This window comes from Oncorhynchus clarkii, chromosome 4 (genome assembly GCF_045791955.1).
Source record: "Oncorhynchus clarkii lewisi isolate Uvic-CL-2024 chromosome 4, UVic_Ocla_1.0, whole genome shotgun sequence".
NCBI lineage: Eukaryota > Metazoa > Chordata > Actinopteri > Salmoniformes > Salmonidae > Oncorhynchus > Oncorhynchus clarkii.
The window spans coordinates 62,843,566-62,870,221 of record NC_092150.1 but is presented as its reverse complement, the minus strand read 5'-3'; the positions used below and the strand labels follow the sequence as shown (position 1 = coordinate 62,870,221).

The window sequence follows — 26,656 nt, the reverse complement described above, 5'->3', positions numbered from 1 at the left end:
AGTCTGGCATATACACACGTCTTTGTTCCGTATTACAAACAATTGGATTGTGTTGGTTTGATGTTGGTATACTTTTGTTGTGGTTGCATAGTAGTTCAATGTTTTGTAATAGATCTAGCTAATCTATTCCCTGTGGTTTAGAATCTTTTTCAGAGCGATGGGAAGGGGTTCATTTCATTGAATAGTTTTCATATAAGTCATTGGCATTAATTGCAGTGCCTGCTTTTCAGTTTTTGGATGGCTTCCTGGTTTGTAATTTCAGCCTTAAAGGACTGGTGTTAAGAGCAATGGGGGTACATTGAGTGCTAATGAGCAATAAGCTCCTAATCCCATTGGAATGGATTAAAAGTACTGATGGTAATTGAATTCTGAAGTATGACTAATGTCCCTTTGTCCCCAAAGTAAAGAGAACTCCTGTGAAAATCCATATAAAGAGAGAAATGCATTTGTTTTGGAACTAGTTAGCTTAACCTGTTGTGGATGTCTTGAATGTACACTGAACAAAAATAAAATGCAACATGTAAAGTGTTTGTTTCATGAGATGAATTCCAGAAGGTTTCCATACGCACAAATAGCTTATTTCTCTCAAATTGTGTGCACAAATTTGTTTACATCCCTCCTTTGCCAAGATAATCCATCCACTTGACAGGTGCGGCATATCAAGAAGCTGATTAAACAGCATGATCATTACACAGGTGCACCTTGTGCTGGGGACAAAAGGCCACTAATAAAATGTGCAGTTTTGTCACAACACAATTACACAGACGTTGCAAGTTTCGAAGGAGCGTGCAATTGGCATACTGACTGCAGAAATGTCCACCAGAGCTGGTGCCAGAAGCCGCCTCCAACATTGTTTTAGAGAATTTGTCAGTATGTCCAAGCGGCCTCACAAACGCAGACCCATATGTATGGCGTCGTGTGGGCGAACCGTTTGCTGACGTCAATGTTGGGAACACAGTGCCTTCAGCATGAAAATGCATGGCCCCATGTTGCAAGGATCTGAACACCAGTTTTTCTATGGCCTGCATACTCACCAGATATGTCGCCCATCGAGCATGTTTGGGATGCTCCGAATCGACGTGTACGACAGCGTTGTTCCAGTTCCTGCCAATATCCAGCAACTTCGAACAGCGATTGAAGAATGGGGCAATATTCCACAGGCCACAATCAACAGCATGATCAACTCTATACGAAGGTGATGTGTCACGCTGCATGAGGCAAATTGTGGTCACCAGATACTGACTGGTTTTCTGATCTACCTCCCTACTTTAAAAAAATAAAATAAAGGTATGTGTGACCAACAGATACAAAATCATAGATTAGGGCCAAGTTAATTTCAATCAATTGGCTGATTTCTTTATATAAACTGTAACTCAGTCAAATATTTGAAATTGTTGCATGATGCGTTTATATTTTTGTTCAGTGTAGTTGATGGTTGCTGTTGGTGCTGACATCCTCTCAGTCCGTCAGATATAAGAAAGGTGTCTTTTTCTCACACCCAGTGAGCCTGTATGTATGCATCTCTCTTCCTCTTGTTAGTTGCAATGGCTTGATTTTTTTTTATTTTCTTCCAAAATCAGGTGACCAGTAGAGTAGAACTCAATGATATACAAAGCAATAGAAGTTAATGAAGTGGATATTGGAATCTTGTAATTGCTTTGCGCAGAAACAATCAAGGTTAGAGCCAAAACGTAAAGGCTGTGGCAAGATTTGTATGCTTCTTTTGTTTTCATGTTGTATTTCTTGAATGGTCATGCTATGTGTGAAGGGAAGTTGTGAATTGATATTTGATGATTCCATTACAAACACTAGTTGCTGGGGAGATGAACACTTATGGGCAAGACACAATTCATTGATCTAATACAATAATGAAAATGTGGTTCCCTTACTGAAATCAACTTAAAGAAGATACTGCATCTTTAAAATGGTGGTCCACAACGTTGCTTGTTTTCCAGGTAGCAAGCAGCTTGTTCTTTAGTTTGCTGCAATTTTTGTTTCTCCATTACGGTGATCAAGACATTACCTTTTCATATGTAACACTGTAGCCTAAATCTAACGACGAGTCCATAACACCAACAGTCAGTCTTAAGACGGTCTGACTGTCCAAGTGAATGAGACCGTATTTTAATGCATGACAATAATGACTACACCCAAAATTCAACCAGAACCAAAAAGATGAACTGTTAACATGTTTGTAACGAAAATCATTTTCTTGCACCCTATCTTCAATTACACTGGAACATAAAACTGCATGAAGCTCAATTTGAAGGAATGCATGTAAAAAATGAAATTCTAACATCAAGGAAGTTAATTCATAGAGATAAAATGTTGTTTTGTACTTTTTTTTCTGCTTTTGTTGATCCGACTGATTCCCACTTTGCATTCACCAATATTTCTTTATCCTGCTGTCTCTGATTTGCGTGCCAGGAGGAGCTACTATTCTTACTCATATTACCTGTAAGTAAACAGACAAGCAACAACAAAACAGAAACAATCAAACCCCCAAAAAATACAATGACTGCACATGTCCTTGGTTAGTTATGTAGTGTTTTAAAGATGCAGTATCCTTTTTTCAAGTGAAAACGCATATCGCTCAGATCCAATTCCCATTGCCATTGACCAGCTCCAACATGCTTTCGAAACGCTCTCCAAACCAAAGTCGTCATGACCCAAAAGCGGTGTTATTTGAAAAAAGAATGCTGCACTTTGTGTCCTGTGTTCAGTCTGAGTGCATGTGGTTGTATGTCAATAACTCATGTATTTCATTCATCTTCTTCATCTCCTGGACCTCCTTTGTCCATTGAAAGGATATATGGGGTAATCTGTGTGCCTCTACACATGCACACTGCTTGTGTTGAATGTCATCTATATGTCATAAGCCCTTTCCAATTGGTTGCTCTGATTGTTGGTGGCAGAGGGTTTCCTCTTTGGGTTGGTGTAGGTTCTTCTCCTGTTGTACAGTAGACCGTAGACGGCCATCTCCATGCTGCGGTGCTTTCCACAAGGGCTGCAACGAGAGAGAGAGAAACTCCCTGATCTGTCGTCCTGATCTGCCCGATGCGCTCACATGGTCTACCATTCGACATGCTTGCCATTTTACCCTCACCTCTGTGAGAGTGTGTTTAAGCTACACAGGCCTTGCATTTACCTTCCAACTCCTCTCATTTTTGTATTTCTCACAATCATTTTTCATTTCATGCCAAGAAGTGACACCCAACCTCAAGTGAATTCAGGTGAATGAGCCTTTTCAGCATTTCAGAGATGATTCCCCCCGACACAGGATAAAAAAAAATCTGTTTTTACAAAAAAAACCATTTTCTCTCCATGAAAATGAAAGAGATTTTCACAGAGAACATCTTTTTGCTGGCTTTGGATAGTCCCTTCAAGCGATTTTAGGACACCAAATTTGTTAGCGCTGGGAGACATTTTGACAATTATATCCTGTTAAGTTTGGAATAATTGAAAAACAGAAAGTTACCAATAATTACCTCAAATGTTAAATCAGTTTTTCCCGACGGGAAAGTGAGGTATCCTACAGTTTGCCTCTATCAAAGGTAATTAAAAGGCTCAAAATGGAAGCCGGATAATTTTCTCATGGCTCTTGATATAATTGACCCCATGCTGTGCTTGCCTATTTTCAATTCACTTCCAATTTATGATGGGCAGAAATTAGTATATTCTGTCTGTAATTGTCATTTTACTAGAACAGTATGAAATTATAGTATTTGGTCTCTTTCTCCTGCTGTCCCATCTGTCTCTTCTCTAGTACAAAGAGTCCTCCCTTCAATTTCACTAGAGTGGCTCCTTAAAACCCTGTCGCAGTGCTTTCATCTAACTGCAATCTGAAAACTCCAATCAGAGGACAGTTTATACTGCAACACCTTTCTTCAGGGTGCTCGCAAAGTGGAATAAGGAACTAGGATTAGAACAGAGTGGGTCTGTGTTTTCATCGCAGTGCTCCTTTTTACAATTCAAACGTAGTGAAACTCGTAATTGCCTTAAAATGGAAACCTCCCAGTCTTGTAGGCGTTCAATCGGCTTTTCTCAGTTAGGGGCCAATGAGTAAGTCCGTACACAATCGATTTGGCATATATCAACCGATTTGGCATATTAATCTTGCTAATATACTGTATTAACCCAATCAACTCCTGTCCAGGTGAAATGATCAATAGATCATCAACCAATCAGGGAGTCCCCATTTCTCAGAATGTGTATGTCAGAGCCCAGACTGGGGATGACATGCAGCAACCTCTCACCTTAGCATGAAGCATCTACCTGTCCCCCTCGAAGCAGAAGTTACTCCTGCATGATTTTGATTCCTTTTGGGTTTCCCCTATTTGTTTCCTACAGTGTACTGAATGATACTTGACCGTAATAATAGAGTATTTGTGAGGCGTGCACCTATTATTGGATGAAAAATAATTTTTTTAAAGGCTGTATGTGGAAACCAAACCAATGGTCTGTTGTCATGGAGATGAGCTTTTCTCTTTCATCTCTGTCCCTTTAGTCTTTCCTGTTGTGTATGAATAATCGATGGCAATGTGTTTTTGTGATATTTTAACCTGCTCGTCCGATCCTTCAGGAAACTGGCCAAGAAGCGCAAAGACGCCATCGGGAACACTCGGCAGGAGATGACCCACATGGTGAACGCCATGGACCGCAGTTATGCTGATCAGAGCACGCTCCATGCTGAGGATCCCATGGCCGTCACCTTTATGGACTCCCACAACTTCAGCAACAGATGTAAGCATAATGGTCCTAAGACAGTTCCCTGGGGAACACCACCCTCCACAGATACATGGTACATGTGAGAAAGGCTCCTGACAGTTAGATAATCTAATGCCTTACGATGGGAAAGACCCTAACACCAAGAAGGGTCCATGAGACGGGCTCTGAAGAGAGGTGTTAAGTTAAAATGCATAATAGGAACATCCCAAGATATGAATGAATGCCTTTAATGATTTGAACTGTTGGCACAGGATATTTTGGTAGAATTTCTTCTAATCTTATGCTCTGTTCATCTTGCCCCTGGAATTGTATAATTCAGTTGTGTGATGCAGCTTCTGGAATGTATTTCATTCACTTTTTTCCCTACAGTGCCTAATGATCCACTTGTGCCAACGGCAGTGTTAGGTGAGGCCCCGGTGCTATATCATCTGCCTTGCCATGGCTTGTTGTGTTCCTCATGCATGTCGTTGTCACAGTCCCGTAGTCGTCCATTGTAAACCTGTAGCCGTCCATTGATTGTCTCTGTGTTGAGTCTGTTTAGCCACGTACAACTCACTCTAGCCCTGAAAATATACAGTACCACAGTCAGAATGACTAGCCTCCACATTCACTTATCCAGTAAGGGGAATAAAATAAGAATTGTTTCCAGATTTTGGATTTCCCCTGGCTGCTGTAAAACAAACTTGGCCCTTAGCCATGGTAGAGTGGAGACATGGCAGTCCTCCAGTGAACCGATGAACAATCCTCCAGCGTTTAGGACCCACCTATGAGCCGTTAGAATGGAGCTAAAGGTCCAAACCACATTCAGAGACTCACACTCACTCCTGTATGCATTACAACTGTCTGCACGCTCCAAATCCTGCTCAGGACGTTGGTTTAGGAGATGAGGAGGGAAAACTAATTCAAACACAAGTGAAGATACATGATGGCTACATTCACCTGAGTCCTTACCTGAAGATCAACATCCTGCATGACATGACACTTTTATAGAATGACACCAGTCATCCTGTCACTGTGTGTAAGTCGTACAGGCTTTGTGTGCGGGTGCCATTTTAAATCACCCTCAGCCCCTCTGGGACTTGTCTGTGTAGAGTTTTAAAAAAACACATCTGACAGTTTCTATGTAATGGAGTTCAGCGTTCATTCGTGACATCAGGATGGAGAGTGTTAGACACTCGACACGAGCAGTGTAGTCCACACTGACAGAACAAGCAAGCCACCGCGGAGGGTCTTTACGGCTCACTGAAAACCTAAGTTTGATGGGGAATTAAAATGCCCCCTCAGGCCACAGTATTTGCTGTGAAAATGTGTTATTTTAGCTCTGTGTTCTCGCTGGGCTTGGTAATAGGAAGTGAAGGGTGCAGTTCAAGCCATGACTCAGTCTAGTATGTTAGGGCCGAATTAAGTAGTACAAATTTGCAAATGAGTAGAAATGTCAGCTTAGATAGTCTCTACACTAGAGTGCAGCAGTTCTCTCGCCAGCTTAGTGTCACTCCTCTTAGATCCCACCCACTGCATTAGTGTGTCTGTCAGTCTCCCCATAACTTTCTAGAAAGCCGTGTTCAGATGTGTAAGAAAGTCAGTGTTGTGTACGTGTGGTAAAGTAGGTCCTTGGGTCAGTTGTCAGTCAACTGTGAATCCCTCGTCCTTGTTAGGTGATCAACTCCATCACCCTCATCTTCCAGTAGTGTGCTTGAAGTCATGTCACTTCATCATATTATATATGTACTACAACCTCTGTGTGCTTACTGTTGATCTAGTGAAAAGCTCATGTGGTTTTCCTTTCTTGCTGCCCTAATTGTGAAGTGCCAATTACCGGTAAGTGTGTGTGGAAATTCTAAAGTGTCCCAAAGTGGTTAATGAAAAGAAATTGATTACCAGATCGCAAATACTGGATTTCAATGCAGTCGATTGAGCCATTAAAAGTGTGTGCAGAGTGTGGGTGTCAGTAACAGTAGCCGGCTTCCCCTTCGCTGACAGTAAATTGTGCAGGGTTCTTAAAACTGTAACTTAACATTCTCTTAACCTGATATGGAGGCTAGCAGTAGCTCAGGGGCTAGCCAAGCAGAAAAGATATAGAGCTCACGGCTCAGTAGGTAATGTGATTGCCAGCAGGTCAGTCTGGGCTTTAGAGGGGTGAAAATCCTGGCTGCAGATAACCTAGGTCTCAGCAGCCACCCCCCCCCCCCCCCCCCCACACACACACACACACACACACAACCACACTCACACACGCAGACACACACACTTACACACGCACACATCTCCACAGGCGAAATGGCTATGTTTCTCAGGGGTTGACACGGCTCAGATAAGACATTAAACGGAGCATATGGTGCCTGTCAGTCCTGTGAGCCCAGTGTCTCTCCCCTGAGAGGCTCCTGCACTGTCGTAACTGAGAGGCCCCTGCGTTTGCCTGTCCGTCTGCTGGGAAAGACAGGCACCACTCCTCAGCTTTATCAAGCCCTGTCTTGCCCACTCACCAAGCTGACACAACATGTCAGTTACTGCTAGGTGCCTTGTGACTTACATCCTCCTCAGAGCTTAGCTGCTTTGTGAAGGCAGGAGCCATGTTCTTTTTTTTGCAAGAAAAACTAAGTTTTGTAAACGTAATTCTGTAAGAGAAAGTAACCCAGTTTGGTTATAATAGGGTATTAATCGTGATTTGACCCCAGGCCAGATTAGCCAAGGACAACTCCGCTCCACCATGTTCTTCACAGAGTTGAGTGGAGATGAGTGGACGGACTGGAGCTCCAACGTTACATAAAATTACGTTTTTATTTGTAAAACAAAATCAAAAATGACGGATTTCAGCACGCAATTACATGAGACAATGTGCCATTGATGTGAAGTACACCGTGGAGTTTAGTTTAACTTGGCTAAGGCCAGCTATGTATTCTGTGAGTGATGGTGATGATGATCCTTCACAAGCCTGTGTAATCCTCACCAGCATGTGATTTCCTTGGACAGATGAGAACCACACTGCGGCTGCTGCTGCAGAGTCCAGCCGGCTGCTGGACGTGCCTCGGTACCACTGTGAGGGAACAGAGTCGCCCTACCAGACCGGTCAGCTGCACCCAGCCATCAGGGTGGCTGACCTGCTCCAACACATAAACCTGATGAAGACCTCCGACAGCTACGGCTTCAAGGAGGAATATGAGGTCAGAACCAAAAGACTCTAGTCTACAGTACATCCGTAACACAGGCCCTAAGACTCTAGTTGACAGTACACTCATAACATTTTTAAATTTAAATAAAACATTTTAAGAAATTCACCTTTATTTAACCAGCTATACTAGTTGAGAGCAAGTTCTCATTTACAACTGCGACCTGGCCAAGATAAAGCAAAGCAGTTCGACACATACAACAACGCTGAGTTACACATGGAAAAAACAAACATACAGTCAATAATACAGTTGAAAAAATCTAAATCTATATACAGTGTGTGCAATTTAGGTAAGATAAGGGAGGTAAGGCAATACATAGGCCATGGTAGCATAACACAGATAACACAGGCCCTAAGACTCTGGTCTATATGTATAAAATAGCGTATTTACGATGGCCCTAATGGGGCAAGTAGCTTTTAAAATGAAGCGACAGCTCACACGCATATTAGCTAAGTGTATGAGGTCGTCAGCCCTCACTGTTCAAACAGTCAACCCAACTTCAAGTTCATTCAAATACAATCTGCTTCAAATCAAGCATTTAACTCCATTTTTTGGGAGGTTCTTCAAAGAGAGAATACCCCAACAGTGGAGAACAAGCAGAATACCCACTAAATGTCACATCCTGTTGAGGTTCTGTGTTGCTCACTGTGTTGACTTGATGAGGCAACCACAGCCCTGCAGAGAGAGAGTTTCCTGTCAGCGAGGAGTTTGCCTGTCAGGTTAGAGGTTTGCACTGCTGCAGGGGTTTAGAGGCGTTCAGTTACTTGCTCTGCAGCCTTTGAAAGTTCAATGAAACAGGCAAAATGCTACAGGCAAAGTAAAATTGTCTTGTGTGAGTATGGCTCAGCTCCGACAGTCATCTCCCCATGCAGCTCTAGGAAGTTTCAATGTGATGTCCAGTTCCTATTGTAATATTGTAACAATGATCTCTGTGGTGAAGACCAAACTTTCAGGTTTTAAGCATCGAAACACATGCTGCAATGCCTCTTCAATGGACAATTGAAGTAATTTCACGTTTTAAATTGGCCACGTCAGGAAATATGGTTACCCTGTATCTCAATTGTTCTCTGCGATGCACCAGGCCAGACATTGAAGCTTTGAAGTGATGGTCCTTGACATACGGTACAATCGAAAAGTCCATAGAAACCACAGTCTAGACAGTAATGTGGCGAAATGTGTTTTTATTTTCAGCCTCACTCACTCTGTTTCATTCTGTTTGGTATGCAGAGTTTTTTTGAAGGCCAGTCCGCTTCCTGGGACGTGGCAAAGAAAGACACTAACAGAACCAAGAACCGCTATGGAAACATCATTGCATGTAAGTCTTGTATTGAACTTCTAATAAAGTTGCTAGATGTTGACGCCTCCTTTTGCCTAGCGTGTTTTTAGGAATGAGCTCGTTTTAGATATGGCTAATCGCAACATCGGTTATCATGTACCTAGCGGTCTTTTAATCCCAGGAAACATAGAAGAATCGTTTTGATTTGACTTCCTGTTAATGAAATGCAACTAGTCAGCCTACAAACCCATGGTGTGTTGCAGACGATCATTCTAGAGTGATCCTGCAACCAATGGAAGACGACCCTTCCTCTGACTACATCAACGCCAACTACATTGACGTAAGTGGCGCAGCCTCCTCCATTGGCGACCGTGTGCGACACGACCGTCCTTCTCTCGTATGTGAGGCCTTCTATGCATGTCTTTGTCAACAATATGAATACAGCTCTTATTTCCCTCCTTCAGTCAAAGTGCTTGTACTCACTGACATTGTTGTGCTTTCTTTCACTCTTGCCTATGATTTTGGGCTGTAGATATGGCTGTACAGGGATGTAAGTATCACTGTAGGGGACCTCACCACACCTCATGTTTCCCACTCTCCCTCCTCCCTTGTTCACCTCTGGTTACCTCTAATAACATCTGCATGGCAGCTGTACGAGATGTTAGACCTCCTTTTGTCCCCCCCCCCCTCCTTTTTGATTTGATCCTACCATGCTGTTGTTCATCCGCTTCTCCCATTTCACATGTCCTCATGCCCGACGTGTACATCCCTGATCCGTGTGCGACTGTTCTCGATAGGAATATTTACAAGATGGTGGCCACCATTTGTTTTTCTTTGTTGCCTCCCCACCTGTGCCTGTGCCCAGCCAGATCCAATCTGATGGGGATCCTTTAAGGTGTTAAACCTGCTGACTCTATGAAGCAACTTGCTAATAAGTAGCCAACTACAATAATGTATTATTCCTACGAAGTAATCGCTAATGTGAAATTCTTGGCAATTGAAACACACGAGTTGAGCTTCACAGAGAATAAATGTCCGTTTAGTTGGCAGATACTCAAAGCACAAGTAGGAAACGTGCTCTTATTGAAAGTGTATTTCAGTGAATGAATTAATGCACAAGAACAGCTCTGTGCATATTAGTGCATAAAGCCATTGACTCCCGTGAAGATATATCACATGCACACCAAGCTGGGGTCGAGGCACGGTGTGCTGTGTAGTAGTCTGCTGTTGTTGCAACACCAAAATGAAAGTCTTAACCGAATGATCTTAACATATTGTGTTTGTTGCAATTTTCAGGGTTACCAGAGGCCAAGTCACTACATTGCAACCCAAGGTAAGACAAAGTTCTGCCTTAACCTCTAGAGAAGGTCTGATGCTCATGTTGTTATTTCAGCATTGAGCAATTGATCTAAAAAGGATGATCAGATTGTGTTGTATTTAGTTCAGAGATTGATTGATATGTGTTGTCCTCTACAGGGCCTGTCCATGAGACAGTCTATGATTTCTGGAGGATGGTCTGGCAAGAGCAGTCTGCCTGTATCGTCATGGTCACCAACCTAGTGGAAGTTGGACGGGTAGGTCATATTGCTGCCAGACCCCCATAATATCATATTGCTGTCAGACGATGTAGTCGTTGGATCAGTCTTCAGATATTGATCTGGCATACTGTATACCTGGGCACCTATTGTGTGCAAGTATGTGTAGTACTTTAAAGACTGTCTGTTTCTTTAAATGAATGAAATGCCTATGTTCTTGTAGGTGAAGTGTTACAAGTACTGGCCCGATGATGCTGAGGTCTATGGTGATTTCAAAGTGACATTTGTGGAGGTGGAGCCCCTTGCTGAATATGTGGTCAGAACGTTCACCTTGGAGAGGGTGAGTCAGTCCTTTATCCACCCCTCAATTCCGTATTCAACAGTTTGGTTGGTAACAGCTAAAGGGGCAATCTGGGATTCACCGCTTTGTTATTGCTTGAATCCAAGATTGCCCCTTAAAATCAACACACGTTGCAAATGTGGAAGTCAGACTGAACCCAGACCAGTTGTTACCTAATAACCCGTATGCTCTCTGTCATCAGAGAGGCTTTAACGAGCTGCGGGAGGTGAAGCAGTTTCATTTCACTGGCTGGCCTGACCACGGAGTGCCCTACCACGCTACAGGCCTCCTCTCCTTCATCCGCCGGGTCAAAATGTCAAACCCCCCCAGCGCTGGGCCCATCGTGGTGCACTGCAGGTAAGCCCCTAACACGACACTTCCTCTACGCCAGACCGCCTGAGAAAACAGGTGCATTCGATTGACTTTTCTTTGATCTCTCATGCGACACTGTCATGTGATTACGAAATGAGTGCACCTAAACTATCTAGCACGCTTCAATGTCAACCACTGCTAAGCTAGCTAAGATATACCCTTGGCAGGATGTGGTTGTTGTGGATTTTGATGCACACACTTGTAAATGTAATCTCATGCACAAGGTATCACATTGTTGTGTATACTGCACAACGGCTGGATATGTAGGCCGTTGCAGAGCGGTGCTACGCAGCCCCGTGCTCACCTCCCTGTCCTCTCGCTGCCCTCTCACCTTGGTCAGCGCCGGAGCCGGACGCACAGGCTGCTACATCGTCATCGACATCATGCTGGACATGGCGGAGAGGGAGGGCGTGGTGGACATCTACAACTGCGTGAAGGCCCTGCGCTCCAGACGCATCAACATGGTACAGACTGAGGTGACTACTAGATCCACCCCCACCGCCACACACCTCGCCAATTAACATTAACACCATTCGCCATTTCTGTCCGTCTGTTCATTTCATGCTACTGTATGCATGGACTGTCTGGAGACGCAGTGCCTTCCCTTTGCTGAGTGTGTGTCTGTGGTCCGGCCACAGGAGCAGTACATCTTTATCCATGACGCCATCCTGGAGGCCTGTCTGTGTGGCGAGACGGCCATCCCCGCCTGCGAGTACAAAGCAGCTCACTATGACATGATCAGGATAGACTCACAGAGCAACTCCTCACACCTCAAAGACGAATTCCAGGTACTGGAAGCCTTTCTGGAGCCCTTTCATATTTATGGTGGCACGATCCGTGTTTCAACCCTCAGTCTTTTATAGCCTGACGTTAATCGTGTGTCGTACAACACTAAAAGACAACAATAAAAATATGGAAATAGATCATGGGTGCATCTCAAACGGCACTCTATTCCCTTTGAGTGCACTACTTGGAATAGGGTGCCATTTGAGATACATCCCACGTCTTCTAACAAACGATGTTCCCTGTCATTTTTGGGCTTTCATGTTATTTGTGTTGTTTGCAGACCCTGAACTCGGTGACCCCTCAGCCACAGCCAGAGGACTGCAGCATCGCCCTGCTGCCCAGGAACCACGAGAAGAACCGCTTCATGGACATGCTGCCTCCAGACCGCTGTCTGCCCTTCCTGATCACCATCGACGGGGAGAGCAGCAACTACATCAACGCTGCCCTCATGGATGTAAGTGTCCTCTCCCCTCGTGCACACGTAAACACACACACACACACACAGTATACACATGCACGTACGCACGCAAACACATATGCAAGCACGCACAAATACACAGACACGCACACATACACACTCCCTCGGCTTTACTAAGTGCACTGGACGTTATCTGAATGTGTAGTAGAGACAGAAAGCTAGAGACAAATCCAGGTGTATACTTCTGTTTTGTGTACTCTTTTGGAAAATGTAGAAGGACTCATATTCATTGTATTTTTAACGTGTGCTCAACAGTTTCTGTTCTTTTTGGGCAATCCTTCATTTATTTTCTCATAGAGCAAGTAGTGATGTCGACGAAAATGAAAAAATTTGCTCAAATTAATTGCATTTTTTTGGGAGAAAGTTTTGGTCATCTATCTTTTCAACAATGTCATTTGTTGATGTTATTCTTCAAGATGGCTATTGAAGTGGTCCTAAATTACACTTGAGCTTTTAAACATTTTGGGTCCCCCCCCCCCCCCAAAAAAAAGCCCCCCAAAAAGTTTGACCCGTTTGATAAAAGGGCGAGGTAAGAGAAACAGGTGCAGTGTATAACCACGTTATTTTATTATTAGTTCTACCAATAATCCAGTTGGTAACTACTACTACTACAGTATCCACATAATACAACAGACTGCCTCACTATTTGACCTCTTGGATCAGGATTCTCTAAGGTTGATCTCAGGATCTGTGCCCGAAAGTGAATCCATCTCCTGGGAGTCATCTTGTCATAGCTGCGTAATTGAGAAAAGGGTCAGAAGCCAACGCGTAGCTATAGCCTTTTTTGGGGGAAATATATTGCATATAGCAAAGAGAATGTGGTTGGTGACCGTACTAAACATGACCCTGCTCTTTGTATAAAATACAGTGTATTTTATACAAAGAGGTTGAATTCAAATCCTCTTCTCAGTCCTTGCTAGAATTCCAATGGACCGTAAAACAGAACTCTCAAAAGAGACTCTTGCTAAATACTCTGAATGAGAGAAACCGGGGTGAATAAATAATAAAACTATGTATTGACACATAGATCCTGGGAGATGACATAGATCCTGGGAGTATTGACATAGATCCTGGGAGATGACCTAGATCCTGGGAGTATTGACATAGATCCTGGGAGATGGTATTTCATGTGCACAGAGAAGCAGAACTTTGCTAGATTATGATCTTTTTCATTTGGAGGGTAATGTTAAATCACTTCCTCGTACGCTTCACAAACTTCTGGACTTTTTCTAACCAAGCCGTCAGAAGAATACCAGGTAATTTTTGAACTTTTCACTTCTGAATAATTCAAATGCTTCTAACTATACTGGATTTGTTTCATGGCTTAATTAAGGCGTATGTCAGCAGAACTTCATTTAATGTTACTATTGCTAGAAGCATGCCCACCACATGGATTGCCCTGGTTTGAAAAAAAACAAACACTTGTCATTCAAACATCAGAAATGTCTCCACATTCCTTGCATGTTCATATATGCACACATTGTTCATTCTGACAGGGATCATATCTTCAGTATGTGTTCTCTGTAAATGTCTGCAGACTCAGTGCTGTGAGATGTTACATGGTTCCTTGTTGACTTCCTCCACCGTAGAGCTACAGACAGCCAGCAGCCTTCATTGTGACCCAGCACCCTCTGCCCAACACGGTCAAAGACTTCTGGAGGCTGGTGTACGACTACGGCTGCACGTCCCTGGTCATGCTCAATGAGATTGACCTAGCGCAGGTAATACCTGACCACTTCCCCCTCCTGCGTTCACTGCCGTGGACCCTGGTTCCAAATCGCATTATTGTGCATTGAGCGAAGGTAGGCTACAAGTCATTGCTAAGGTTGTTGTTGTTGTCAATCAGGGCTGTCCTCAGTACTGGCCTGAAGAGGGGATGCTTCGCTACGGTCCTGTCCAAGTTGAATGTATGTCCTGCTCCATGGATTGTGACATCATCAGCCGTCTCTTCAGAATATGTAACCTCACCAGAGTAAGTGCTCCACTGTCTTGTTTTTTTTAGTCGCTGCCATCGAGGTTGATGGTTTGATTCTTATAATGTTATGACGTTCAGAGTCGGAGCCAAAATGGCTGCCGTTGATTATGTATGTTTCTGTGTTCCGCACAGCCTCAAGAGGGCTACCTGATGGTGAGGCAGTTCCAGTACCTGGGCTGGGCCGCCCACAGAGAAGTGCCAGCGTCCAAGCGCTCCTTCCTTAAGCTCATACTGCAGGTGGACAAGTGGCAGGAGGAGTGTGAGGAGGGAGAGGGACGCACCATCATCCACTGCCTGTGAGTGTATACACAAACACACACACCCTCCACCACCACTATCGCCACTACCACCCACACACACACACCACCGACATGTATACAAATAAAAATCCCATCATCTCTCTCCTATCTGCACCCACCTCTTGTATTTGCCAACTTTAGCAGTTGTGTAGAATAGCATTAGTCACCCAACCAACCTCCCGTTACCACCCTTGTGTTCCTGTGCTTTAGGAACGGAGGCGGCCGCAGCGGCATGTTCTGTGCTATCAGCATCGTGTGTGAGATGATCAAGAGGCAGAATGTGGTGGACGTGTTCCACGCCGTCAAGAGCCTGAGGAACAGCAAGCCCAACATGGTGGACAGCCCGGTAAGACAGGCCAGCAGCTGACTCCAGTTCAGTCAATCTGAGTTTCCCCAACAGACGCATCTCTGACTCATATAGTGCCAGTATATTAGCGTAGGCCTACGCCACCTCTCATTTCTGGTGATATTCAATTCTGATATTTTCTGGAGAAATTTGGAACGAAGCCGGCCAATAATAGGAAGGTATTAGAGAACAGATAGGAACACCTCATGTTAGATTTGTTTTGCAGATGGTTTGGGAACAAATTATAATTATAATATTGACAAAAATACAGGACAATGATCATGTTATGGACCATGGACAAATTAACAAAAGAGTCTGTCGAGATGATGAAATAAACTGTTGTGGGTAAACATGAGAGAAACCTCGCCACATCCTTTACAGGAAGATGTAAAGGATGCCTATGCACATGTCTGCAGCCCTGTGTCAAAGTTACCTGTTAGCTCCTCAATTCACTGCCAGAGAATAGTTAGAAATAACATATTTTTATGTAAAGAATTGAATACTCCATTCAGTAGTGATTCATCTTGTTATCACCATGTTATTAGTGTATTGTTCATCGTATACGGTTGTACTATAGCATTGTGTTTATCGTGTTTTAGCACCACAACGGTTCACACAGGATGTGTTTTCATCTGAACAGGAGCAGTATCGTTTCTGCTACGACCTTGCTCTGGAGTTCATCGAGACATCTTAGCCAAGAAGACGGGACGAAACAGAACATCCGGAACTTGGTAACCATTCCAACACTACAGATCCTTTGGAGGTGGGCATCGTTGACTAAGCCTATACAGACTGCTATAGATGGTTTTTGGATTATTTTTTTTTGTCGTTGTTGAAAACTCTTTAATGTTTCTAATTGTACTGGGAGTATGATGTGAGTGGTTTGTAAATGTCTCCATTGTACTTCGCCGTGTTCAGTGCCAGAGAGACACGTGTCGGCCACTAGGCCACATTTGCTTCAATGTCTTTTGCAGATTTAGTTATTTTTTACGTGCAGCCATTGTACAAAAAAAAGAAACAAAAAGGGTAACACTAATGCCATGGTGTTGCATGCAAAAAACTTTATTTTTAATTTCATTTTTTTATATTAGCAGCATTATTGTCAACGAACAATATATATCTATATATAGAAGTCGATCACAAATGTGAAAGGAGAAAATACAGCGCTCTAGAAGTGCTGACGCGTGACATTGGCTTGGTAATGTTTGTATCGTGGACTGATGGCTGACTCATCTTGTTTTTATTTTGTAGCAAATCTTAAATCATAAGCCAAAGACTTATGTAAATATGTCTATATGGATAAAGCACATTGTTTGTATCGATCGTTTACTTTACTTTCCTTTTTGAAGGCTCAAAACAATCATCTTCATTCCATGTTTACCTATGCCTTTAAACTGTAAACATTTAATGTCGTTTTTTTTAAAGTTTTTTTTTTAAGTATTAAGGTAAATTTCAGTAGTAGTATCTTATTTTCAATGTTTTCTTATCTTCTGTGTGATGTTACAGTGGGTTAATTTGTGTAAAACATGCTTGTGAATTCTACCCATGCAGATAGAATATCAGAAGGGCAAGTGACAACCTACGAAAGAGCTCTATTTTTATCCTGATGATCTCCTAACCTGTATTGGTATTTTGGAAAAACAAAAGAGAAATAAAATGAATTATAAATCAGTATTAGATACAGCTTGCTAAGATGTAAGCCAACACAGCAGAGGCATGTGTTGGGGCAGCCATACTGATTTGGGACATGAGTGGACCTCCTGGAGAAAAGGAAACAAGTCATTATCGTGTGGAGTTTAGTCATGTTTCATATATTATTATTATTATTTTTGTCTGTAACTGTTGGCTTATTGGCTGTAATAAAACATTTAAATATTTGAATAAAATGTCATTGTGTAAGACATCATTAGTGTCATCACAGGGGAGTATGTTTGGTTTAGTCATATGTATCATACATTGGCCCACAACTGTTCAGAAACTACGCACCTAATGATTATTTTAATCTGATCACTAAATATTAGATAGAAACAGATATTTTTGTCTGGAGACGTGCTGTTTTTTTTGTTGTTGTTTGGGTCAGTTCCCCTTTAATCCAGTGCCTGCAGAAGTGCAAGTCACTACAGACTTACAAGTGGCCTTTTTCTGATTTTATGTTAATCATCGTTATTGTGACTAACATATTGTTGTTCTGTGGCATTGGTCTCCGGCTGGATTCCCAGTGATACAACCTAGCTACTTAGTGAGTTGTGGTTAGTTAGCTGCCTCTGGTTTCCGGAGGCAGAGTGAGGGCTCCTGTAACCTCTGCTGTTGCAGGAGTGACTCATACGTGGATGCTTTTTCTTTCTGTGTCACTGATTCGCGTTGCTCACTGTGCCTGACTATGCCACAGAAAGAGAGCCTTAATACTCAAGGATGAGCCCTGGCACACGAGTTACTTGGCATTAAACACACCGCTGGTCAACTTTGTGCTGACCCATGTTGAAGGTGGCGTCTCCTCTCTAGGTTTCCTTCGGTACACTTGTCCGGATCTCCCAGAGATCAAATGAAAAGGATGGCTATGACACTGGATGAGTTCACCCGCTCGGTGGATGCCAAGTCTCTCCCTAGAGTACTGCAGATGCAATCTGGATATTATTTCCAAGGTAAGACTGAAGACATCATATTAGCCCCAACTTTACCCACTGGACTGGCATTTTGGAATAACAAATTATGTCGTGTGAATGCAAGTTAAGATTAACGGCTCACAGTGTATGAAGTATTTTAACATGCAAATGATATAAACAAAAGGTATTTCACGTTACAAAATTCAACATAAAACTGTTGACGAGCTTAATATTGGGGCAAATTGTGTGGTAACACTTTGTGCTAACTTTCATGAATAAGCCTTTATAAATGTGTATGCATGAATTATTAATGCTTATTTATGATAGTTATTAAATGTTACTGCCCTTTACTTATTTTCTGACTTACTTGGATCCATTACACCACAAGGAGAATAGACAATCGACTGTTCTTAGAGCCATCCAGTGCCACTACACTAGATCCATTGAAATGACTTTCTACCAGGTTCTGTGTATGAGCTGTATGGAAGAGAGGGGAGTTTCTCCTGCGGAGAGCTCCTGAAGATCATTGGGATCAGTGTCACCAGACTCATCGTGGAGCTTCAGTCTGAGGGATCCAAATCCATAACAGTCGATCTATCGCTTGACTACCCAGGTGGGCCCGAAACATCCAAACTGTACCTTGAATATGAAATCTAATTGTTTTGTCATCAAATGTGTACCTTTATAGAGCATTGTAATATAGATTAATATATTCTGATTTTAATTTCTTAATAAATGGCTTTTTATTGGCCTTTACCATGTATTGCACTTTACAGTATGTCAATGTCCAAACCCCTCTCTCAGGTAAGAAAGGGACCTTACCAACATGTGATTTTGTGCATTGTACCAATAAATATAATTTAATATATTGCTTTGCCTGCCTGTACTGTCAGGCCTTTTCAGGATCGTGGCCGACAAGAGGCCATACACCAGTATACAGGAGATTGTTGACTCGGTGCGTATCAGCCCTGAGTGCCTGGGCCAACCAGAGTTCTACTGCCCTGAGAAGCTACAGCTTCCTGAGGGGACCATCCAGGCAGAGGAGAGCTTCAGACTCACTGCTATTAGGACAGAGCACGGAGACAGCCATGTTGACTGTGAGGTCACGCGGAAAGACTCCAAGCACATCTTCACTGTGAAGCTCTCGCACACTGGGGAGTTCTATGAGTGTGCCGACGACCAGTTCTACACCCTCGGGGAGCTGGTGGAATGGAAAATGCGCAAAGGAAGGAAAAGGACAGTGACTTGGGCCAAGTCTTTGCCGTCAAAGGAGAAGTGCGTGTCTGAGTTGCCAGAGGACTACAGTGGAGAGTTGGTTCTCACACCTGTCTACGAGCTTCAGACGGTATCCAAGTGTGAGTCTCAAACGTACCAATAATATTTTCACTTTACATCAAAGTTATGTGGAATGAAAAAGTCTTTAATCTCCTGATTTAAAAAAAAAAAAAAAAAAAAAAAAAATCGCAAAATGTTTTTCATGTTTTAATTGCATTTTTCTCATCTCAATGTTGGTTTTCAAGTTAAAGGGGACACTGCAATCTTGACAACTAATGTTCATGAAAGCTACACTGGTCTTAGGTTGTTTTAGAAGCACAGACACAAAAGTCGCCAATGTTTTGATGTGTAGTCATCATGCTGTTCAGGCAATCACGATGCATTACTACTTTTTTTAGAAAAAACACAACAGAAAACTTTATTCAAAGCTGCAGTTAAACGGATTTACTAATGTCAAACCTTTGGCGATCAATTCAATGACTTACAAAATATGTATATATGCTGCATTATGTACAGTGGGGCAAAAAAGTATTTAGTCAGCCACCAATTGTGCAAGTTCTCCCACTTAAAAAGATGAGGCCTGTAATTTTCATCATAGGTACTCTTCAACTATGACAGGCAAAATGAGAAAATAAATCCAGAAAATCACATTGTAGGATTTTTAATGAATTTATTTGTAAATTATGGTGGAAAATAAGTATTTGGTCAATAACAAAAGTTTATCTCAATACTTTGTTATATACCCTTTGTTGGCAATGACAGAGGTCAAACGTTTTCTGTAAGTCTGTGTTTTCACACACTGTTGCTGGTATTTTGGCCCATTCCTCCATGCAGATCTCCTCTAGAGCAGTGATGTTTTGGGGCTGTTGCTGGACAACACTTTCAACTCCCTCCAAAGATTTTCTATGGGGTTGAGATCTGGAGACTGGCTAGGCCACTCCAGGACCTTGAAATGCTTCTTACGAAGCCACTCCTTCGTTACCCAGGCGGTGTGTTTGGGATCATTGTCATGCTGAAAGACCCAGCCACATTTCATCTTCAATGCCCTTGCTGATGGAAGGAGGTTTTCACTCAAAATCTCACGATACATGGCCCCATTCATTCTTTCCTTTACACGGATCAGTCGTCCTGGTCCCTTTGCAGAAAAACAGCCCCAAAGCATGATGTTTCCAACCCCCATGCTTCACAGTAGGTATGGTGTTCTTTGGATGCAATTCAGCATTCTTTGTCCTCTAAACACGACGAGTTGAGTTTTTACCAAAAACTTCTATTTTGGTTTCATCTGACCAAATGACATTCTCCCAATCTTCTTCTGGATCATCCAAATGCTCTCTAGCAAACTTCAGACGGGCCTGGACATGTACTGGCTTAAGCAGGGGGACACGACACGTCTGTCACTGCAGGATTTTAGTCCCTGGCGGCGTAGTGTGTTACTGATGGTAGGCTTTGTTACTTTGGTCCCAGCTCTCTGCAGGTCATTCACTAGGTCCCCCCGTGTGGTTCTGGGATTTTGGGGATTTTTGCTCACCGTTCTTGTGATCATTTTGACCCCACGGGTGAGATCTTGCGTGGAGCCCCAGATCGAGGGAGATTATCAGTGGTCTTGTATGTCTTCCATTTCCTAATAATTGCTCCCATAGTTGATTTCTTCAAACCAAGCTGCTTACCTATTGCAGATTCAGTCTTCCCAGCCTGGTGCAGGTCTACAATTTTGTTTCTGGTGTCCTTTGACAGCTCTTTGGTCTTGGCCATAGTGGAGTTTGGAGTGTGACTGTTTGAGGTTGTGGACAGGTGTCTTTTATACTGATAACAAGTTCAAACAGGTGCCATTAATACAGGTAACGAGTGGAGGACAGAGGAGCCTCTTAAAGAAGAAGTTACAGGTCTGTGAGAGCCAGAAATCTTGCTTGTTTGTAGGTGACCAAATACTTATTTTCCACCATAATTTGCAAATATATTCATTAAAAGTCCTACAATGTGATTTTCTGGATTTTTTTTCTTTCATTTTGTCTGTCATAGTTGAAGTGTACCTATGATGAAAATGACAGGCCTCTCTCATCTTTTTAAGTGAGAGAACTTGCACAATTGGTGGCTGACTAAATACTTTTTTTTGCCCCACTGTATATATTGTTGGAAAAACATTTGAATCAGGAATCTTGTTGAAACATTTCTTACAGAAAAGTAGCCTGCCTATCATAGCTTGTGCTTGCATACTAAACAAAAATAATAAAACAATTTGTTCACAGTTGGGAAGAATGTTGTTTTCATGCCATCCACCCTGGATGTTGAGGTTTTGGACGTTACAGAGGAGTGTGACGGTGCCTGTTTCATGCAGCCTCTGTCCTTCCGTGATGTCTTTGCCAAGCCCAGCGAGTTCTTCCCCTTCAAAGCAGAAGTCATCAAGCCACCATCACAAGTTCAGGAGGAATTGGGTTTCCTGAAATCCTCTAAGCAGGTCATTGTCCACAGTGCCTACCAGGCGAAGAGAATCCTAGCATCTGAGATTCGCAGCGAGGCCCAGAGACGCTTCCTCATCCCAGTGTCTTACAATGGCAGGTTCAAGCGCAGGCCCCGGACATTTCCCACAGCGTATGATCTGGAGGTGGCCAAGAGTAACATGGAGCAGCTGCACGTAGTGGCCACCAGGGCCTTTGAGACCCACTACGAGGGGCTGTCCTCGGTGCTGGTGGGAGACCAGTACCTGGTACACAAGATGGAGACAAGCGAGGTGATCTACGGAGACAAGAGGAAGACGGTGGAGGCCCTGGCCTGTGAGAAGATGGTGGGGAAGAAGTACGAGGCCGTGCTGATCCCCATGTGTCTGGACGGGGGTTTTGTGGAGGTGGTCCACGACAAGAAGCAGTACATGCTCTCAGACCTCTGCCACAGGTTCGCCCTGCCCTTCAACGCCAAGGTGTCCATGAGGGACCTCTCAGTGAAGGAGGACCTCTTGGCTGGGGCCGCGGGGCTGCAGCTGGAGGAGGAGATCACTGACCCCTACCTTATTGTCTCCACCCTGGACCTGGCCCAGTGTTGGGAGGTACCTGTCAACCGCACCAACATGGCCCTGCAGCTTCTGGAGCGGTGGAATGGCCCAAAGCTGACCCAGGGCGAGGCCGTCCGCTCAGCTGTAGAGGAGATAGGAGAGGACTGCTACTTCACCCTGAGGAGGTATGTCAATGCCAGCGTGCTGCCTCCCCCTCGACCACCCAAGAGACACCAAAAGCACTCGGAAGATACAGTGAAACTGTCGCCTCCCAGGCCGAAGAAGCCAGACCCCCCCTCTCCAAAGGTGAGTCGATCATCCGTTGTATTTTATGCCTTAATAAACAATAACAACAACAATAGCTATCAGATGTATTTTAGCGAAAAGTTATATTCAATCGATTACAGTACTAATTCTTTGTGTGGTCTGTGTTATTATATTGAAGAGCCCACATGCAGCCAATAAAGCCGAACAAGCAGTGCCTACCTCTAGAACATCAAGCTGTGCAGAACAGAACACCCCTCCACCAAGAAATGAAACTTCCAAAACAAGTCTGGTCACAGTGACTGATTCGGGCCCACAAAAAGGTTTGTCTATGTTTCTATATTCTATCAGAATACTTTTGTTGAATATTCAACATGCTTAAAGGATAGTTGTGAGCAAAATTGCAGCAGACTCATTTTGCAACTTAACTTAATTGTCAGCTGACAATATAAATACATTCTAGATTTTGGAAAGCAACCGATAACTAATATTATAAACTGGGTGGTTCGAGCCCTGAATGCTGATTTGGCTAACAGCCATGGCATATCAGACCACATACTGTACCATAGGTATGACCAAAAAAATAATTTTGACTGGTCTAATTACATTGGTAACCAGTTTGTAATAGCAGTAAGGCACGTCGTGCCTAAGAAACAGCCCTCATCCATGGTATATTAGCCATATACCACACCTCCTCTGACCTTATTGCTTAATCAATCTCTATGTCTAAAGCTTGACTTTGATTCTCATTGCCTTGTTGTGTTTGTGTCCTCTCCTCAGCCACCGGTGAAGAAAACAGTCCTCGGCACAAGACAATTAAACAGGATGATGATGACACTAAAGATAATGAACACATTGACGAGGATGAACTTGCCAGCATCAGGAGAAAATTGAATGACCAAAGTATTCACGGCAAGAGAAAAACAATAAACACATATGCCATGCAGACTGCGAAACAGGTTTAGGAAATAAGAGAATCAATGGATATCTTTAGGATGGAATAGAATCAATGGATGTGATGAATATCTGATACATATCCAAGCTTAAAGTTTGAGTGTGAAGATCAATGAACATTTTGGCATGTGAGATATAATGTTCAAATTTCAAGCAAAATGTATATATCTTTGTTATTATGCACTTTACACTGAGCCACTCTTCCATGTAAATGTATTATTATAGTCATACAATAAATACATTGTTTGTGCATTAATCAACAAGGACTTTGTCTACTGTGGAAAAGGAATGATGGCAAACACAGGAAGTGTAAATAGCACTGTGTGAGTTTTATTCATTGGACTTATGTGCTGAGGCCCGTGCAGCTGCGGGTCATCTCTGTCAGAATGGAGACGAAGGTGGAAACAGCGAATTTAGGGTCCAGGATCAGGTTCTGTAGGAGCTCCCGGCCCTTCTCCCGAGCCTTGTCAGAGCACATGGCTGAGCGCCACATCTTAACCGGAGAGCCCACTGTCACAAGGTGAACAACAACTGGTTAGAAAATGTGATCAAGTAACCTGATGCAACCGAATTGGTACTGTAGATCTCTCAATTTCAATACACTTCATACATGTCACCACTAGAGGGAGACTATAGACTTCATTTTCTCACTGACTGGTGTCTGTCATCTCAATTTCACTCTGAAATGTTCCTCTTACTTTTCATACAAAGAATGATCAAATATATTTTTTTAACATCCATCTCGGGAGACTAAAAGTACTCACAAAGAATCGTGTTCATCCTGTTCATCCAACCAAAGATATAGAGGGTGTGGTTCTCCTCTGTGCTTAGGTCAGCTATGTTAGGAGCACTATCCCCCTCCTGAAGCACTCTGCTGGGCAGAGGTCCCATGAAAAGCACAGAGTTATTCAGGCTGGACTGGAAGTATGCGGCTGCCACGTAATCTGCAGCGTTCATCCAGCTTTTGGCGAATGCAACCTCTGGGCTGGAATAGTAGCTCATCCTGTAACAAAGGTCAAAGGTGTGATTACAAGGACTAAATTGGGACTCAAAAGACTGAATCAATAATCGTTTTCGTAAATAATAATCAATAATCAAGGTAAAAGCTGATTGAAGGACAGAGTCCTATATTTAATTGAAACTCAACATTGTGTCAAGAGTACCAGAGTACCAAAAATGAAGTCAAATGGTGATGACCTGTATCACTTAATGTTTCTACTCACTTTGCCTTGCAGCTGGATGAGGCAGTATTTAAAGAGAGCGTTTCACCTGCCCAAAAGGCACCTAGAATCTGGTCCCTTTTCTCAAAGTCAGAAATCTCAGATGCGCTAACATCTTTCAGGGTCTAGAATGGAAAGGTAGCATATAAACCAAGAACAACAAATAATTATATGCATTCACCAATGGGTCACACATATGAACAGTGACTTAAGGGCTCGAATCAATCAGATCCGCATAGCGGTTGTTTTGGCGGTATCGGAGGTGGAACTGCGGTGCAGCTGTCAGATCCACAAGTGGCTCCTTGTTATACTTAAGGCGGACATTGCTATTTACAAGTTTGAACACTGGAATGTGAGACCTAATCTACACCTTGATTAGAGTGATAGAAGTCATTATTTTGTTGAATGATTGTTCAATTTAAGCGTAATTGTTTCTATATGGCCTACACCTTGGCGTTCTGAAAGCCAGGTGGACGGGTGTGGCTTCACGATCACAAGAGCAGCTGCTCACCAATCTGACAGCTCCAACATAGTTCCACTTCTGACAACTGCCAAAACATCCACTATACGGGTGTCTGCTATTGATCTGATTGAGTCTAGGCCTCACTCAACTAAATTAACAAACCAGGTTTATCTCCTATGGCAAGAAGGAAAATGCTTCCCATGGGGAAGGAGGTTCATTGAATAGCTTACCTGGAAGAATTCTTCCCATTTGGCCATGAGGTCTGGGTACTTAGCAGAGCAGTCTGTGTAAGAGGTGCAGGAGTTTTCAGCTGCCTCAGCTGGTGCCTGTACCTGGACCTGAATGAGACCATCTCCAATCAGGCCTTTCTGCACAGCAGCCAGGAACGGTATCACTGAGAGGTAGTAGTTCACACCTGGGGAGGGAGAGAAGGAGTGAGAGCGCGAGTTTACTAATGGTCTGTTATTGAAGTGTAGGGCTACACACATGGCCTGCATGGTTGAATATGTGTCACAGTGCTTACATGCCCACCAGCTATTAGTGGAAATGCACATGGGATCTCCTTCCTGTCCACATTTTGTAGCACCAGTGGGGTCAACCAAACGCCCTAAGGGAACAGAAGCGCATTCAGTCACATCTCTTCCCCCATGACATCCTTTGATAAACCATCTGATTGAGACAACTGAGAAACGTAGTCAACATTATTGTGTATTACAGTTATCACAAAAACAATGTGCATATATTCGACTCCCCAAACCTACCTAATGAAGGCCCGACATACCTGATCTGACTTTCCAGGCCAGCTGCAGAGGCAGGCCCCACAACGGGCTGGCACTGTCATTGGTTCCCATGGAGGCCATATACTTGTCAGTGGAGCCCACCAGTATCCTATACAGACTCATCCTCTGCAGGGAGTTCCAGGGGTTGATCGTGACCACGTTGTCCGCCTGAGGCAGGTCCGACAGCTGGCTGGGTGCCTGGTCCCAGAGGATGGGGAGGCCATTTTCAGTGAGCACTGCTGCGTTGGCCCACAGGGCAACTAGCTGAAGCAGGGAGAGGGTCCAGACACGCTGCATGCTGACTACACCTGGGTAAGTAACAGTTCCCCTTTTTGTACTGGAGTGGTCAGTGCACTTTGGCCTCACAACATCGCATGATAGAGAAGGGGTATCGGGGGTAAATCCACTGTGAACAGTACTTATCATGTCGTTTTTTGTCCACTCAGCACTTTTGAAGAGCTATTGGACAAGGGTCAGAGAAACAACCAAAACAGTTATGTCAGCCCTCAGCAAACATGATCCATAGGGAAGGCAAAGGCTTCAGACATTGATCAGTGATTTCATCATCGAAAAGAGCATGTCTATTCTCCCGTCATTCCTGTTTGTTGATGCTTATCTATGTTTACTTTACAATGTTTTCCTGAGTCAAACTCTGTCCTGCATGTGGGCTCGGGGTTCCCAGAGTTTACTGACTGTTCTGCTGTTATTTGTGTGTGCAGCATAAACTTACAGTTTATGTAACCGTGCATGACCCTTAAACATTGGCATAGAAAACTTAACTTAAAAGGGAAACTAACGGTTATATAAAGC

The 26,656-nt window shown here is 43.3% G+C and overlaps 3 protein-coding genes across 11 annotated transcripts in view; 2 read left to right on the top strand and 1 right to left on the bottom strand.

Moving 5' to 3' along the window:
* Nucleotides 1-17,208, top strand: part of LOC139407077 (protein tyrosine phosphatase receptor type K) — a 150,488-nt gene extending 133,280 nt beyond the window's left edge. For 2 of the 9 annotated variants that reach the window (XM_071150421.1, XM_071150418.1), the window contains 17 exons: nucleotides 2,428-2,457; nucleotides 4,583-4,743; nucleotides 7,699-7,889; nucleotides 9,123-9,210; nucleotides 9,435-9,511; nucleotides 10,468-10,504; nucleotides 10,648-10,745; nucleotides 10,930-11,046; nucleotides 11,249-11,403; nucleotides 11,759-11,894; nucleotides 12,057-12,206; nucleotides 12,485-12,658; nucleotides 14,272-14,403; nucleotides 14,529-14,654; nucleotides 14,790-14,953; nucleotides 15,167-15,302; nucleotides 15,943-17,208. In XM_071150421.1, coding sequence (XP_071006522.1) covers nucleotides 2,428-2,457; nucleotides 4,583-4,743; nucleotides 7,699-7,889; nucleotides 9,123-9,210; nucleotides 9,435-9,511; nucleotides 10,468-10,504; nucleotides 10,648-10,745; nucleotides 10,930-11,046; nucleotides 11,249-11,403; nucleotides 11,759-11,894; nucleotides 12,057-12,206; nucleotides 12,485-12,658; nucleotides 14,272-14,403; nucleotides 14,529-14,654; nucleotides 14,790-14,953; nucleotides 15,167-15,302; nucleotides 15,943-15,996 — 2,026 coding nt within the window. In that variant the 3' untranslated portion in view covers nucleotides 15,997-17,208. Of the gene's footprint in view, nucleotides 1-2,427; nucleotides 2,458-4,582; nucleotides 4,744-5,097; nucleotides 5,134-7,698; nucleotides 7,890-9,122; nucleotides 9,211-9,434; nucleotides 9,569-9,703; nucleotides 9,722-10,467; nucleotides 10,505-10,647; nucleotides 10,746-10,929; nucleotides 11,047-11,248; nucleotides 11,404-11,758; nucleotides 11,895-12,056; nucleotides 12,207-12,484; nucleotides 12,659-14,271; nucleotides 14,404-14,528; nucleotides 14,655-14,789; nucleotides 14,954-15,166; nucleotides 15,303-15,942 lie in introns of all 9 variants that reach the window. The other 7 variants (XM_071150416.1, XM_071150425.1, XM_071150419.1 and 4 more) reach the window with 7 other exon arrangements.
* Nucleotides 17,209-17,793: 585 nt separating this feature from the next.
* LOC139407076 (protein THEMIS-like) lies at nucleotides 17,794-23,533 on the top strand. Its single transcript, XM_071150415.1, has 6 exons — nucleotides 17,794-17,944; nucleotides 18,369-18,518; nucleotides 18,799-19,260; nucleotides 21,427-22,472; nucleotides 22,612-22,753; nucleotides 23,211-23,533. Exons 1-6 carry the CDS (start codon nucleotides 17,845-17,847, stop codon nucleotides 23,393-23,395), a joined length of 2,085 nt encoding a protein of 694 aa, XP_071006516.1. The 5' UTR covers nucleotides 17,794-17,844; the 3' UTR covers nucleotides 23,396-23,533.
* A 159-nt stretch (nucleotides 23,534-23,692) lies between these two features.
* On the bottom strand, nucleotides 23,693-26,300 carry LOC139407075 (protein LEG1 homolog). The gene is made up of 6 exons (XM_071150414.1): nucleotides 25,849-26,300; nucleotides 25,591-25,674; nucleotides 25,298-25,482; nucleotides 24,608-24,729; nucleotides 24,149-24,387; nucleotides 23,693-23,894 (listed from the first exon to the last, which is right to left on the bottom strand). The coding sequence occupies exons 1-6, from the start codon at nucleotides 26,270-26,272 to the stop codon at nucleotides 23,728-23,730; spliced, it is 1,221 nt and encodes a 406-aa protein (XP_071006515.1). The 5' UTR covers nucleotides 26,273-26,300; the 3' UTR covers nucleotides 23,693-23,727.
* Between the last annotated feature and the right edge of the window lie 356 nt (nucleotides 26,301-26,656).